This window comes from Thunnus maccoyii, chromosome 18 (assembly GCF_910596095.1).
Source record: "Thunnus maccoyii chromosome 18, fThuMac1.1, whole genome shotgun sequence".
Taxonomy (NCBI): Eukaryota; Metazoa; Chordata; class Actinopteri; order Scombriformes; family Scombridae; genus Thunnus; species Thunnus maccoyii.
Genome location: NC_056550.1, coordinates 10,531,913 through 10,546,109, shown reverse-complemented (window position 1 = coordinate 10,546,109; position 14,197 = coordinate 10,531,913). Strand labels below are relative to the sequence as shown.

General features: G+C 42.4%; 1 protein-coding gene across 5 annotated transcripts in view; it reads left to right on the top strand.

Moving 5' to 3' along the window:
- The window catches only part of grin2aa (glutamate receptor, ionotropic, N-methyl D-aspartate 2A, a), a 162,199-nt gene that overhangs the window by 2,013 nt on the left and 145,989 nt on the right, over nt 1–14,197 (top strand). Inside the window, exons 2-4 of one of the 5 annotated variants that reach the window (XM_042393500.1) lie at nt 2,363–2,484; nt 4,734–4,895; nt 9,055–9,166. In XM_042393500.1, coding sequence (XP_042249434.1) covers nt 4,819–4,895; nt 9,055–9,166 — 189 coding nt within the window. In that variant the 5' untranslated portion in view covers nt 2,363–2,484; nt 4,734–4,818. Of the gene's footprint in view, nt 1–2,357; nt 2,485–4,733; nt 4,896–7,797; nt 7,865–9,054; nt 9,167–14,197 lie in introns of those variants that run through there. The other 4 variants (XM_042393499.1, XM_042393501.1, XM_042393503.1 and 1 more) reach the window with 4 other exon arrangements.

Here is a 14,197-nt window from a genome sequence, read left to right as displayed (position 1 = left end):
ATCTTGAGCTTGGGGTCACTATTGACATTACACAGCCGAAAATGGTCCCACCGTTGCTGGTGTTGAATCAGAGGAAGTCCTCGGCCGTAAATGCAGGGCGTTGACTGCATCATGCCGCTCTCTGTGTGGTCCCGACCAAGGCACTCCCATGGTCCCAACCGAGCAAAACAAATGTCCATCGGTGGCAGCGATGAAGCCGGGGAACGACGGGCAGGAACGAGCTTGCTGGAGTGGCGACTCTATCTGTGAAGAGATAAGATGAGTGAGCAGATTCACCGTCGCTGAAGTGAGAAGGATGAGAGCAGCATCAAAGTGCTGCCTCATATACTGTGTGAGACACCTGTAATCGGTAGGCGTGCCCTGATAGGCCAGCTACGTACAGGCAAATTTCAGTGGGTGATTGCATGCATGTGATTGGAAGAGAGTATTGCCCATAGAGTCCAGTAGAGGGCAGAGCCTGTGTGAGATGGAACTACAATTGTCGTGGTGTTTACTTTTGCCATGACGATGAAGGTTGCTTAACTTTAAGGAAGTAGTAACTTTAACCTACACCAAGTTTCAAGTGATTGTTTTAACCCAAACCATGATCTTTCCCTAACCCTAACCAAAATGCCCAAACCTAACCAGACAGACCACAGCGTTGCCACACCATAAAACATTTTTTAACGGTTTTGTAAAGCACAGACAGATTATGTAGTCCTCCTGATTACTGCTGATAGAGGCGCCATATTAGAAAACACTCCTACGGGTTGTTCTGGAGTGCATGGTCATACGACGTATTTGGTCGTTTACATAATTTGGAGGACTTGTTGGACTTGCAGATAGACTCACACCCATTATACGTCTCTGTGCTTATCTACTCTTCAAAGAAGTCAGTCAAGTCACTAACAGTATGCTGTCAGCCGACCAGATTTTCCATCTTTATAATGCCATGAAACATCCTATCAGCTTTTAATTGGATATCCACACTTGGCTATTCAGCAAAACACTCCACAAGCTTGGCCATACCACTCTTCAAAAAGTTTCATCTTTCAACACCTGCTTAGATTCAGTGTGAAACAGCTTTGTCAGGTGGTGATATGACAGCTTTGTCTGGTGGGACAGCTGTTATAAAGCCACAAAAGTAACTTTGTGCCCAGAGTGGCAGCAGGGTAGTGAGCTTCAGCTGGAAAGCTGGGCTTTAAACAGTGAGTATCTATACCTCTGAAGTGTCCTTGAGCAAGCTGGTGAATCCCAATCAGCCCCAGGGGTGGTGCTGTGTGGCTGATGATGACCTCTGCCATTCCCTTGAAGGGGGTTCAAGTGAGAAGAGAAAAAAGGTAAATAAAATATAACTCAGTTCTAGTGGGTTAAAAAGAGTGGGACAGCTATGGGAGGGGGTTGGGGGGCTTGTTTTGCTCCACATTGTGCAAATCTGTTTCTTGGTCTATGGCTGGCACAGGCTCTGAGGCTTGAGACAATAATGCTTGATTTTTCAGGAACTCTCTTACTGTGACAAAACTAACCAGAAACCTGAATTTTTCCTGTTAGTTAGTCAAATATAGTGAAAAGACAAGTTAAAATGTGCCACTGGGACATTATATAAAATGATCCCTCGTCACAGAATGTCTTTTCTCAGTCCCAAGTGATCCGTTTCAGATGGTCTCCCACGTTAAAGGAGAAATAAGCGAGAAGTCAGATACCTTCTTAATGCTCTCTTAGGAAATAAGTGTTGGAGGTCACTGCAATCGTTCCATTATGATTATGATTTTATTATTATGTCTTCATCTTTTCATCCGTGAAGATGGTTCTAGCACATGTGGGGGGTATCATGGCAAAACTGTGAGAAAGTGTGAACATATGTGGTAGTAAACTGTCTAAATAATGTGCTATGACTTAGCTTTGCATGACATTTGAAGTGGTCGCTGCAAAATGCTGAAAACTGGCTACAGGGAGACCGTGTGCTTCTGTTGGAGAGGAAGCGGGCACGTGATAAAGCTCTGTTTTCAGAGGAGCCAGTGGTGGAGAGAGGATTGATGGAAGAGACATCTGTATGACTGAGCTATAGTAATTTAATCTATGCAGTAGAACCATGAGTCTGGGTCTTGGCTGCATGGTCAAGAGATTTAGTGAATGTAAACTGTTTGTGTCCACTCAGATAGAGGATAACTCATATCTGTTGTGGCTGTTGTATCAGAGGTTAAAACATCATCTACTTCTTGCACTAGTGAGGTGACTAATTTTGCCTGTTTGCTTGGGGAAGCTGTACCTCCCCAGGTCTTGCTTGAAGCTGCTGGCACTCCAAATCAGGAACTGGTATCTTCCTCGACTTGACGGTGAATTCCCTAAAGCTCCTTTGCTTCTCTCCTCTCTTCTAGTATAGCTGCTTGGATACTGGATTGAGCCCGCGGGGAAGGTAGCCACAGATGACACCTGCAAGACTTGTGGTGTGAGTGCCTTCTACTGATGGAGGATGAAGGCCCTGCTTTAACACCGCTGCAGTGGGTGGGTGACCCATGTGGTGGCAACATCCAACGGGTGTGAAAGAAATACACGTTTTCTGTGGGAACATGTCCAGGATCACGAGACTTGTGGTCTTTGGTGCACATTAAATGTTGTGTAATGACATAACTAAAAATTCTACACTATCTGATTAAGAAAAAAACAATTAGGAACAGGAGATGACTCAAAAACCACCTCAACAAACCTTATGCTTGGTAGCATGTAGAGACTATGTTCAGAGGTCATAGAATTAACTACGCTGGGATGCAGGAAAAGGTCAAGATTTGTGGTATTTCGTGATTCAACCAATGGCGCAGTAGCAATCAAGGATGAAGTCATGCTGCTTAGGGAAGTGGAATAATTTCTGATCTCATCATATTATTCCATTGGTGGCTAATGAGGCTTATAGGTGCTCAGTCTAGAAATGCTCAGAGAAAGGAGTGGGTGAGCACTGAATACCTGACATCTTGTACGACTGAATGAAACACAAAATAAGAATAAGTCTAACGGTTGTTTCACTTCAATAATTACACTGCAATGAGATTCCAAATGAGTTCCAAGGAGCTGCAGCACCATTATTTTCAGAGTCTATTTCAGGAGTTCATTTTCAAAGTTTTGAGGGAAAATAGCATTAAGTTCATTAAACATTTTTTTAAATGTGAAGTAGAGCATCTATACCTTAGAAATTTGTCTTTTGTTATCAATCATTAATAAGACAGAGTGATTTTTTCTCTTTTAACACTTACAATGCATATTTTTCCTGACTCTATTCCTTTACCTGTTCTCCTTTTGTGCTCACCTCTATCTTGTCCTCCTGATCTTTCAACCTAAGAGCAAGTGTCCTTTCATGTTCAGTGGAAGCTCTTTGAGAATGAGTACTGTACAAGCATAGATGAGTACTGTACTTGTATGGATTGTGTGTGCCCTTTGTGAGAGAGGGAGAGAAATGAGGAATTGATTTCTATTATCAGATTACTGCATCGGGAAGCCACAGGAAGTGCTGAATTATACTCTCAATAAAAAGATATGGAAATATAAGAGAAACTAATTGATCTCCATATGTTACCCTGCAGTGGTGTGTGTGTGTGTGTGTGGGTGTGGGTGTGTGTGTGTGTGTGTGTGTGTGTGTGTGTGTGTGTGTGTGTGTGTGTGTTTGGGGGTGCTAGATACTGTAGCATCTGTTTTCCTGTCTGTCTCATGTTTGTGGTTGGGTTACGTGTGTGTGTGTGAGAGAGAGAGAGAGAGAGAGAGAGAGAGAGAGAGAGAGAGAGAGAGAGAGAGAGAGAGAGAGAGAGAGAGAGAGAGAGACAGAGAGACAGAGAGAGAGAGAGAGAGAGAGAGAGAGAGAGAGAGAGAGAGCTTGTGTGTGTTGCACATGCCTGGCAGCCATTCTGTCTCCCAGACAGCTGTTTGGTGACCTGGTAACACCTCCCCTCTCCCCTAGCATGTCACACACACAAACACACTCACACACACATGGCAGCCCAGCATGTCTGCCACCACTGGTATCCCCAAGCCATCACACACACACACACACACACACTCACTCACACACACACAATCACATGCAGACACCTTCAATCCCACCCACTCACTGCTCTGATTGTCCACCATTCTCTGTTCCTAGCTGGAGTCAGAACAGAATGTGCGTGGTTTTCATTTCAAAAACCTTCTGAGTAGTTGACTTTTTAATGATCAACAGTGGAACTAGAGCATATTTTCATTTATTGTTCACATGTTACTGAAGAAACCTTGAAGAGATGGAGACACCGACTGCCAGGGCCAACTGCTGTACTGAGGGCTTTGCAGGTCAACCCTCGTAACTCAGCCCAAATAAGCCTCATTGAAACGCAGCTAGCTCTAGGGATTTACATGTGCTTACATAAATGTAATAACACAGGAAACTTTTTGAGGAACCACAGGAACAAAGCTCAAGCTTGCGCATAAAGTTCCTTAGTTCCTGAAAAGGTTCCTGGGTTCTGGCAAAAATTCCTGCAGTCGGAGAAGGTCTTTATTCACCTTTTTGAAGATAATTAGGGTTTCATGGGAAATTGCCAATCCTCTACATGAGTTTAGTGGATTTCGGCAACGCCTGTGGCAGTATTCCCTTTGTAATCATGAGGGATTTGGTGCAGGAATTATGAAAGCTGAATTAGTTCTTTTGGCTTCTAGTCAAATGCATTTATGTCAGGCACTGAATTCCAACAAGGGTGTGTTATGCACCTATTCCTGTGTGTGATATTCATGTACAGGAATTTGCAGCCAACTGTCTGGAAAGAGTCCAATGTGAAAGCGTCGGGGTACCATCTGACATTGTCCTTCTGGCTTCAGTGGACCATGATCGCTGATTTGCACAGGAGCAGTTTGCAGCAGAGTGTGACACAATCGGGAGTGAGAAAGCACCTTCACATCAGGTATGTTTGTAGCCTCTTCCAGTGCCACCTACAGTACAGTTGAAGTTACTTTGCCTTCCTTGACCTGTTATCTCTTCAACTCTGACCTGAATAAGCAACTACAAAAAATGGATGCAAAGATAAGTTGTGGCACACTGATTGTATCAAACTATCTGTGGTTTGAATATTCTATTTCTCCCTCTTAAGCGAACAGATCGTTCTCTGTCTCTCTGCCTGCCTCTGTCTTATATGGAAATCTTTATCGCGACTTTGCCACTTTGCTTACCATCTGTCACTCTCTTGGTTACCTCATGAAAAAGCAATGCATTTAACACTATCTTTGAAAGAGACAAATCACACTGAATGTGTTTAAACAGCAAAAAAAGAGAGGCTAGATTGCCTTTAAACTTTCTAAACTAAACTGACTTTTAAAAAAGGTAGTTGTTTTATCTTGGCCCTGGCTCTGTCTGAGTGAGGATGATAAACTGATGATCCGCCCAGCGTGCTTCCTTATATGCTCCACCCTTCCCGTGACCCTTAAAAGTGGGTACAGACTAGAGACTGCATTCTGTATATCCTCCAGCTTACTAGTAGATAACTGAAAATGACAAACAGGTCACTGGTCAAATGTAGGCTATTGCATCTCCATTACTGTGTCAAATCAATATTGAAAGAGGATACAGTACTGTAGACTGACTGCAATGCACTGTGGGTAGCTTGCACAGCATGGTCAAGTAAGCTACAAAGATATAGTACACTACTGTACCATAAAATGTCAAGTCATGATACTATTGTAATTATATTTTCACAGGGAATAGAGTATAATAATGTCTGTGATGAACAGTTTTAGAGGTTTTGTGACTTCATGGTACTTCGCTGCGTTCTTATTCCCTGTACTGAGAGGCTACTTCTCACTTTAAATTGCAATTATATGCCCTGAGGTATTAAAGTTTGAATCCTGCAACATTCCTACTGTGCTTGTAGACTTTGATAGTGAGTTTTTGCAGAATTTCTAATCCCCCCATGTGAACACTTTAACAGCTTTAAAAATCTTCCTCCAATAATTTGTATGCTCTAGACTGCTTAATATGATAAGATAAGAAAGAACTTTATTAATCCCGAAGGAAATTCTTGTGCCATCAACATGCTCGATGAAATAGAAACACAGCGTAGAGAAAGATATTTTTAGTCAAATCTAAGTACTGTGACCTTACTGCACTTCACTGTGTTCTTATTTGGATGGTATCAGTGTAATATTTCTGTAGTGACATACTATAATGTGTTTGTGATACTCGATAATGAGCTCCCGGTGACCTGGCTGAGGCTTATGGCATTTTTAATGTCACAATGGCATTCTGTGACATTTTTACCACAGCCTCGCTACTCCCAGGTGTGCTGTGTTTTTTTTTGTTTTTTTTTGTTGGTGTACGTGGCTTGTCCTTGTATTGGAGCTCTTTCTTGTGCAGTTAGAGAAGGACGCTGGCAGATTGAAACTTGTCTGTTTACTCTCCTCCATTAAAAGTGTGGCTGCATGGTGCATCGCTGCTCCATAATGAATCCTAAAATAGCATTTTTTAAGCTGCAGAGACATGAATAGCACAGATTTACAGCACATTCACACGCCTAAAACGAATAAGTGACCAGGACTCAAACACAACACACACACACACACACACACACACACACACTATTCTGTGCCTCTCCAGTCGTTTGCTCAGTCAGGTGTGAATTGTGACTTTATACCCATTGGTGAGGCTCGTATTTCTGCATGTAACCCCCCCCCCCCTCTCCTTCTGAAGCTCTCTCTCCTCCATGCTCCACTAATCAGAGAGCGAGAGAGAGAACATGGAGAGAGATTGTAAGGAAAAGGGATGTGGAAATTCACATGACAGCTTCCAAGTCATGGAAAGAGAAATCCACTAATGCTGAGCCTCCTAATATGCTAGATAGATAGACAGACAGACAAACAGACAGATAGATAGATAGATAGATGGGTAGATAGATAGATAGATAGATAGATAGATAGAAAGGTCCTGACCTTCTCTGATGGGGAAGTTGAGTGGAAGTGGCATCTGACATTTGGCCTGACATTTTCATGAAACCACGCCCACCTGTGTATCTATCCCATAAGTGGAGGCCTTGAGCTCCTCCCATTAATTAATGTATGTGTTTTCACTCTGATTAATTCAGTCTTAACCATCCTGGGGCGCCTTAGACAACTTCAATCTCCAGGACACATACTATCAAAACAAAATATGACATGATTGTTTAGCAGTGCAAATAAAAAAACACACTATAGCCTTACCACAATATCTCCCATGCCCAAAAGTTCTCTTTTTAAAAGTATCACTGGTAACAAAATTCATAATTCCCTTTATCCCCAATTACCTTGAAGGGAACTCCCCTGATTTGACAAAGGAAGGTCAGTTTATTGTTGTGGGAAGTACTTGGTTGGAGACAGTATTGATTTCTGTGGCTCTAGAACAACTTTTCTTGACTACAAATTTGTTACATAAAGTCTGCATTACACTCTGGGTCTGTGGAGTTTGAAAGATGTAGACAGTTCCAGGCAGGCAGGGTCTAACGAGATTATGCTATCGGTTGCGTTGTAGGTTCCTAAAGGTCAAGAAATCACCCCTGCTGCAGCAGTTTTCAGCATTCTTTTAAAAATCTTCTTCCTGTGAGTCTCCAAACTTAAAAAAACTAAATCACTGGAATACCTCTTTAACACACTCACACTCCTTGTAGGCTTTGAGATCACAGGGACCCAAAACTAATTTGTCATTTCACTCAAGAGACTAAAATAATGCAGGTTCATTCAGAGTTCTGTGATTTAACAGTGATGGTAGCAGGAAATTCGCAAGTATTAACCTTGAAATTTAGTGGAACTAGGCTAAACGTTTGCGTCCTCTGTTTCCAGGCTGGAAGCAGATCAGGTAAAGCTGCTATGCAACCTGGGCAACTTGACCCTTGAGTGGAAACTTCCACAGGTAACAACGCAGCAAAGTTAGGGTGAAAGTGTCTCTCGGAAGATTTATCTTATTGCAGTGATGACAAAGGACATTTAAAGATTTTAACACTGAACATTTCATAGCATTCATTTAATTTACAATAAACTGTCATTTGAACTGGTTATAGCCCTTTTGTACCACTTCACACATGGATCCATTTGTGTACACCAATGTGTATGCCCACATCTGAACTTAACCACAGGGGTGCGTGAAGATGGAGCAGTTGACTTTTATCTGCATGAATTCATATTGCAGAAATACTTACTATTTGCACCACTGGTTTGGTGTATATGTTTATAGCCTCTTGCTGTGCCCCAGATAGACTATAAAAATCCCCAAAAGCGTGAATGAAGGCAGTGAAGAGAGGGTTTTATTCTTCACAAAAAAAAAAAAGGATGCAAGTGCTGAAATGTCTGGAAATAAAAACGAGAGTAGGAATTGTTTTCTCTATCATTTATGATGCAGCCCAACTCTCCGCGTGTGTCTCTCTTTGACTGAACTACTTCCTGAAGGAGCTTTAGCGCAGAGAGCAGGGGAGAGAGAGGGAGAGCGACGGACCGACAGTCCGTCCATCTATCCAGCTGCCCCTGCCTCTGCAGAAGCGCGCATGCATACACATAGACAAGACGCGAAATCACACGCACGCGTGCACATTCGGCACACACGTACACTCACACTCTCACATACACGTGCACGACGAGAGAGAGAGAGAGAGAGAGAGAGTGAGAGAGAAAGAGAGAGGGAGGGAGGGAAAGAGAGAGATGTTGAGAGCGGGTCCCATGCACGGTTTGCAGGCTGCTGGAGCCGCTATACTGTAGTCTATGTGCGTATGAGTCTATGTGTGTGTCCAGCGGCTGCTCGCCTGCCTCTTCCCTCCTCTGCGCTCCTCTCCTCGCCCGGGACAGGAATAACGGGATACCGGGAGCTCTAATCATACAGAGGCAGGTTGAGCCCCCACAATGCGCGGGGCCAGCAGAGATTGCAGTGGAGAATCAGCGGTAGGCGCACACACAATGAAGATTGGATTACAACAACAGTGATTTTTATTCGCAGCTGCGCGCATGTGAAGTGATAAAACGGGGGATTTCATTCAGTTTTTTTGGACACGGTGGGAATAATTCATTGCCAGAGATTCGGTGATTTTTTTTTTCCTCTCTCCTGTTGTGCAGTGTTTGTGAGTGTGATCACCATCAGAGGCTGCATGGTTTTACAGAGGAGAGAGGGGACTGTTGCAATGTCATCTCACACCACTATTTTGGAGCTCTGTGGAAGGGAGATGCTGTAAGTACTTTGCCATTTCTCTTATTTGTATCTGAATTTGGGTTGTGGTGACCAAGCACCGTCTCGGTCTCTCTCCCTTCTCTCTTGATCAGCGGGCACTGTGCGGGTTTTACCCACAGGCGTCCCTTATCCAAAGTGCGGCACCCACACCACGGAGAGCACAGCTGTCCCTAAAACACGACCAACTGGGATTTAAACGATGCGGGGCTTGCAGTATATGATGAAAAGAAAAAATCGAATTCTCCTCTCTCAGCTCTTACGTCAAATGTTATAATTTCCCCATAATTCATAATGCTGGCGCAGTGAGCGCAGCGCAGGCTGCTTCAAAGCGCATCTGTATACAACATCTCTCAGCCGGCCAAAACAAGCTAAACACATGTCTTCCTTTGCTAAAAAAAAAAAAATCAGCCTTAAACTGACTGTACACGTGAAATACAAAGCATCTTGCCTCCTTTGATAGTTGAGCACACACATCCCACATCCCCCGATTGTAACCAACAAACGCTGTGAACCCAGTTTTAACCCAAAGAAGATGAGATTAACGCAGCTCACACGCCACACAAAATAAGAGATGGGTGTGCTTTCTGGTGATTCTACCCGGAGGTTGGATAACACATTGCGGGGTTTTGGTTTCGGGCTACTGGTTGGCACAACTTCCAGCTCCTCACCATCCCATACCCGGACGATCAGTCAGTGTCACATTAAGGAGATATCCGGGAACACATCGCTCATTTTCTAAGCTGTAATAGAATTTTAGGGCTGCATCTTGCGTCTGTCCCCCCTGTACCAAAACGTGATGGAAAGTGAATACATTCAGGCTTTGCCCTAAAAAAAAAAAAAAAAAAGAAATCTTTCACTCTATAAGGAGCGTCTTGGGCACAAGTGGAGGAGGCAGGCGCACGTTGTAACAGTAGGGGTCGCACTTGTATTGTGTTGGCTTCATTGAACCTAATGGGGAGATCCAAATGAATTTACATCTCCACTTTCTTCTTCCCCCTCTCCCTCTCTCCTGTTCTCGGGATTCAGTCACGTTGTTGAAGCGCAGTTCTCCTATCACAGAGAAGCTCTCTCTCTCTCTCTCTCTCTCTCTCTCTCTCTCTCTCTCTCTCTCTCTCTCTCTCTCTCCTTCTCTCCCTCTTCTCTCTCTGTAAAGCTGCAGCCAGTGTGGAGGGGCAATCCATATTTTTATGACAGCAAAAGGAAATAATGTATTAACCCCCTACCTCCCTCCATGTAGATTGAGGCCCTACTGTAGACTATAACCACTCTGCCTTACGCTTTTCCAGCTTTTACTATCAGCAAGTGTGTGTGTGTGTCTGATAACATATAAGAGAGAAAGAGTGAGACAGAGAAATAGATGTGATTGATTTTGATTACACTTTTATTTACATATGATGAAGACAGTATTAATAAAACACAGATAGAATCAGAGGATGCCTCTTCTATAAAAATAAAAGGCTTAAAAATCAAGTCGCCAGCAACCACAAAAAAAAAGGTGGCTACTGCAAAGCAACACAGCTCTGTTTCAAATTCATCAGCGTTGTTCATGGCTGAATAAAACCTGGAATCACCTCTGACACCAGCCGTCAGAGAAAAGCTTCAGATTCCTTTAATTTCAGACGAAGACAGAAACACTGCAGCTTTAGTTTGTTGCCTGCCGCCGCAAAGCAAGACAGAGAGATAACAAATAACCTGTCATCAAACATCTAACCGCTCCGAATGACAACATATCATTTGAGCGATGTATAAGATTTAACATACATGGAGCTTCTGACAGGACTGATTGAATGATCAGACACCACAGTATGACAGGATACACAAGATAGGATTGTTTTTTTTTTTCTCATAAGCAGCCTGTATTATAATCACCATTGCTTTTTCTTTATATGCTTTGAGAATACAAATGCATTTACATGTCATGCCAATACGCAAAATTAAAATTGAAATTCAGAAGGAAAGATGCATCCTGCATGCTAATGAGGCAGAAACTGACTGATGCAATTAGCATTAAAAGAACTGAAAATAAATGAGTAAGGAGACTGTATTGTAGCGTAGAGTGCAATCTACCAATATAGCAGGGAGGCATAGGTGTGTATGGGGCATCAGGTGCAGAGAGAGAGAGAGAGAGAGACACAGTTCATATCCATTATATAAGAGAATACTAATGAGCTCACTTCTTTCTTTGTGGGCCTCTCTCTCTCTCCCTCTCTCTCTCTCCCCCTCGCACACACACTCCACACACAGTGGGTTCGTAGGGAGCTAAAGAGGTATGTGCAGTGGGCAGACAACATGTTGAAGCCTGAGTGGTAACAGACGATTACTTCCACTGGGCTTCTCATGGGCGCTCATGCACACGTCAGGGCACACAGAGCAGATGGCTGGGGCATGGGAGAGAGAGAGCTGGAGAGTGAATGAATGAGGGGATGGCAGGGAGAAAATGGATAGAGGCACGAGGTGACAAAGGAGAATAAGTGATGGGAAATAGTTTGTGATTCAGGTGTTACTTGAAGAGGTACTTCAGTGATTCAGTATTGCACTTTCTTAAAGTTTGGGAACTTCCCAGAGAGAATAATGGTCAAATCCAAAGCAGCAGAGGTTGAGATATCCTGACTTTTTTAGTCTCTAGTGTTGGTAAAACTCCAAAAACATTGGATCCTTTCCTCATGGTAATGAGAATGAGTCTCTTTCATTAGAACCTCCCTGCCTGGTGAATGTCCATGTCTTTTAAATTGTCACAACCCCAGTTTGTAATGTATCTTTCTCTGAAAAATGCGTAGTCTCTTAGGCCAAGCCAGAATCATCCTCATGACATCACTAGGGGTATTTTTTGCTGACTTTGTAAAGAGCCACTGAAGACATTGTAGTAAACTGGTCTTGCTGTGTAAAATCAGCGGAGTTCCCCTTTAATTTTGGCAAAATTTCTGGAGATACATACTCTTTAGTTCAGAACTGCAGTTCCCATAGATCAGCTGCCAATCAGACAATGTGGGTGATACTTTAACATCTTTCATTGGACTTTATGATGTTGACTTCCTGTTCAGTCTCTGTTGATGGCGCTCTTTCCCTCATCTGTTCAGCTAAGTTGTGTTGATAAATACTGGTTCTTGTACTTAATTCAAAGAAACCAAAGTTGCTGTTGCTGAATGTAAACAGCATCACTTCCTGTGTAGAGGATTTTCCCTGGAAAAGATCTACTGGACACAGGTGCTGAGAACAGGACACATAAAAGCTTTCAATGATGTCATTTTGAAAGAAAAAAAAATAATAAAAGCTTACACTTCTCATTCCAATTACGTATCCATTTATGCCAAACCTCAAACTCCAAAACTATATTTTATTCTATAAAAAGTATTGCTTCTAATCCCTCAAAACATTGTTACTTTGTATGCAAAGGCATGTAGACGCTTTCTACCTTGAGCAGTACATTTGCATTCATACCATTTTTGTTAGTGCTTTCAAATGGCTAATGTCATTTGAAATGAAACTCTTGAAATAGAAAGGGACGGAAGGATGCAGAACCCGAGGAATGAAATTAGCAGAGAAAAATAGGAATAAGAGAGGGGAAGCAAAGCTGAGATATTTTCAGAATTAAGCTATTTTAGAATTAGGCTTTGTATAACTGTATAGACATATAGTAGTAAGATGGCAATAGAGTAGGGGACAGGAAGAGAAAAGGCAAAAAAAGAAAGAAGAGAGGAATGAAGGAAGAAGCTTGAACTCCATTTGACTCAGAAATGGACAAAAGTAAGACCAGGACTAAATAAAGATAGAGGAAATGGGGGATTGAGACAGATATGGAGGAATCAGGACAGGAGTGATTGAGATGGGGGTGGTTGAAGGTGAAGGGATGTGTTACAGTTCAATAACAACAAGCAACATGAAGCAGATCCCAAATGACTTGACTCAGACAAAAGTCAGCAAACAGGCTTAGAGTTGGCAACAGTCAAATCTGAAAAGAACTGTTTGAAAGTGGCTGATATCACACCACGCTACAAAAATTCACGATGAATTATTACTCAAAGTGTGTAGTTTGCACTGGACCAGTGGATGAATGTGTTCTGCCTCTATATGTGAGTTTCCCTCCACTCTTTTGATGATGTAATCTTGTTGAACCCTCCTCAGAATACTCACACAACAACAGTGAATAGAGATGTAAGTTTTGAAAATTCAGTCACAGTTTTGTTAACATTCAAATGGAAATATATCCACCGTCCGCATCCATTGAAGTGTCAAAAAAAGGGTAAGGAAGGAGATATCGGGTGAGGAAATGAGAGGGGATGAAGTAAAAAAAGAAGAAATCAATGCAGAAGAAGGTTTGGCTTTTGAGTTCTTTAAAAGCTCTGGAGAGAGATTACGGGGGACCGTGGAGGGGAGCGAAAGAAAGATGTAAGATGAAGAGAGAAAAAATAAACAATTAATGTCAACATCTAGCTTAAGTGAATGCAGCAGGGGAAAAAGTAGTTGAATGAGGAGGAAAGAAAGAAGGATGACAGCATAATGATATAATAAACATGGGATGAAGAGGAAGGACAGACAGATGATTGAATGCAAGAATGGATGTGTGAATGAATGGAGAGTAATCAGAAGGGATGGAAAAACCCATACAATATTAAGGCTAGTCTTCTACAAACCAGAACACACACACACACACACACACATGCATATGTCCTCTGGGCCATGGCATAGTAAAACATACACTTATCATCCTCGGTATGAACCATTCTGGCCCCTGACTGTAAATAAATCATATGCATAGAGTGTGTATAGTAATGTTAATCTAATTTTAATGCCATTTAGGAAGATAGAAGGAGGAAGGAATATGACCGCTGCAATCATATTAATCATCATGTAAAGATAATGCAGCTGAATTATTGATGCATGTGAAACCTAGTTGTGTGGCTTTGTGGTGTTGAAGCCGTGTGGGAATTGCGGTACAGTAATGGTATAGCAGGAGAGACTTCAGTGCTGGAGTGTGTGTGTGTGTGTGTGTAAAAAAGAACATGTGTGTTATAAAACAAAAAAAAAGTAGAA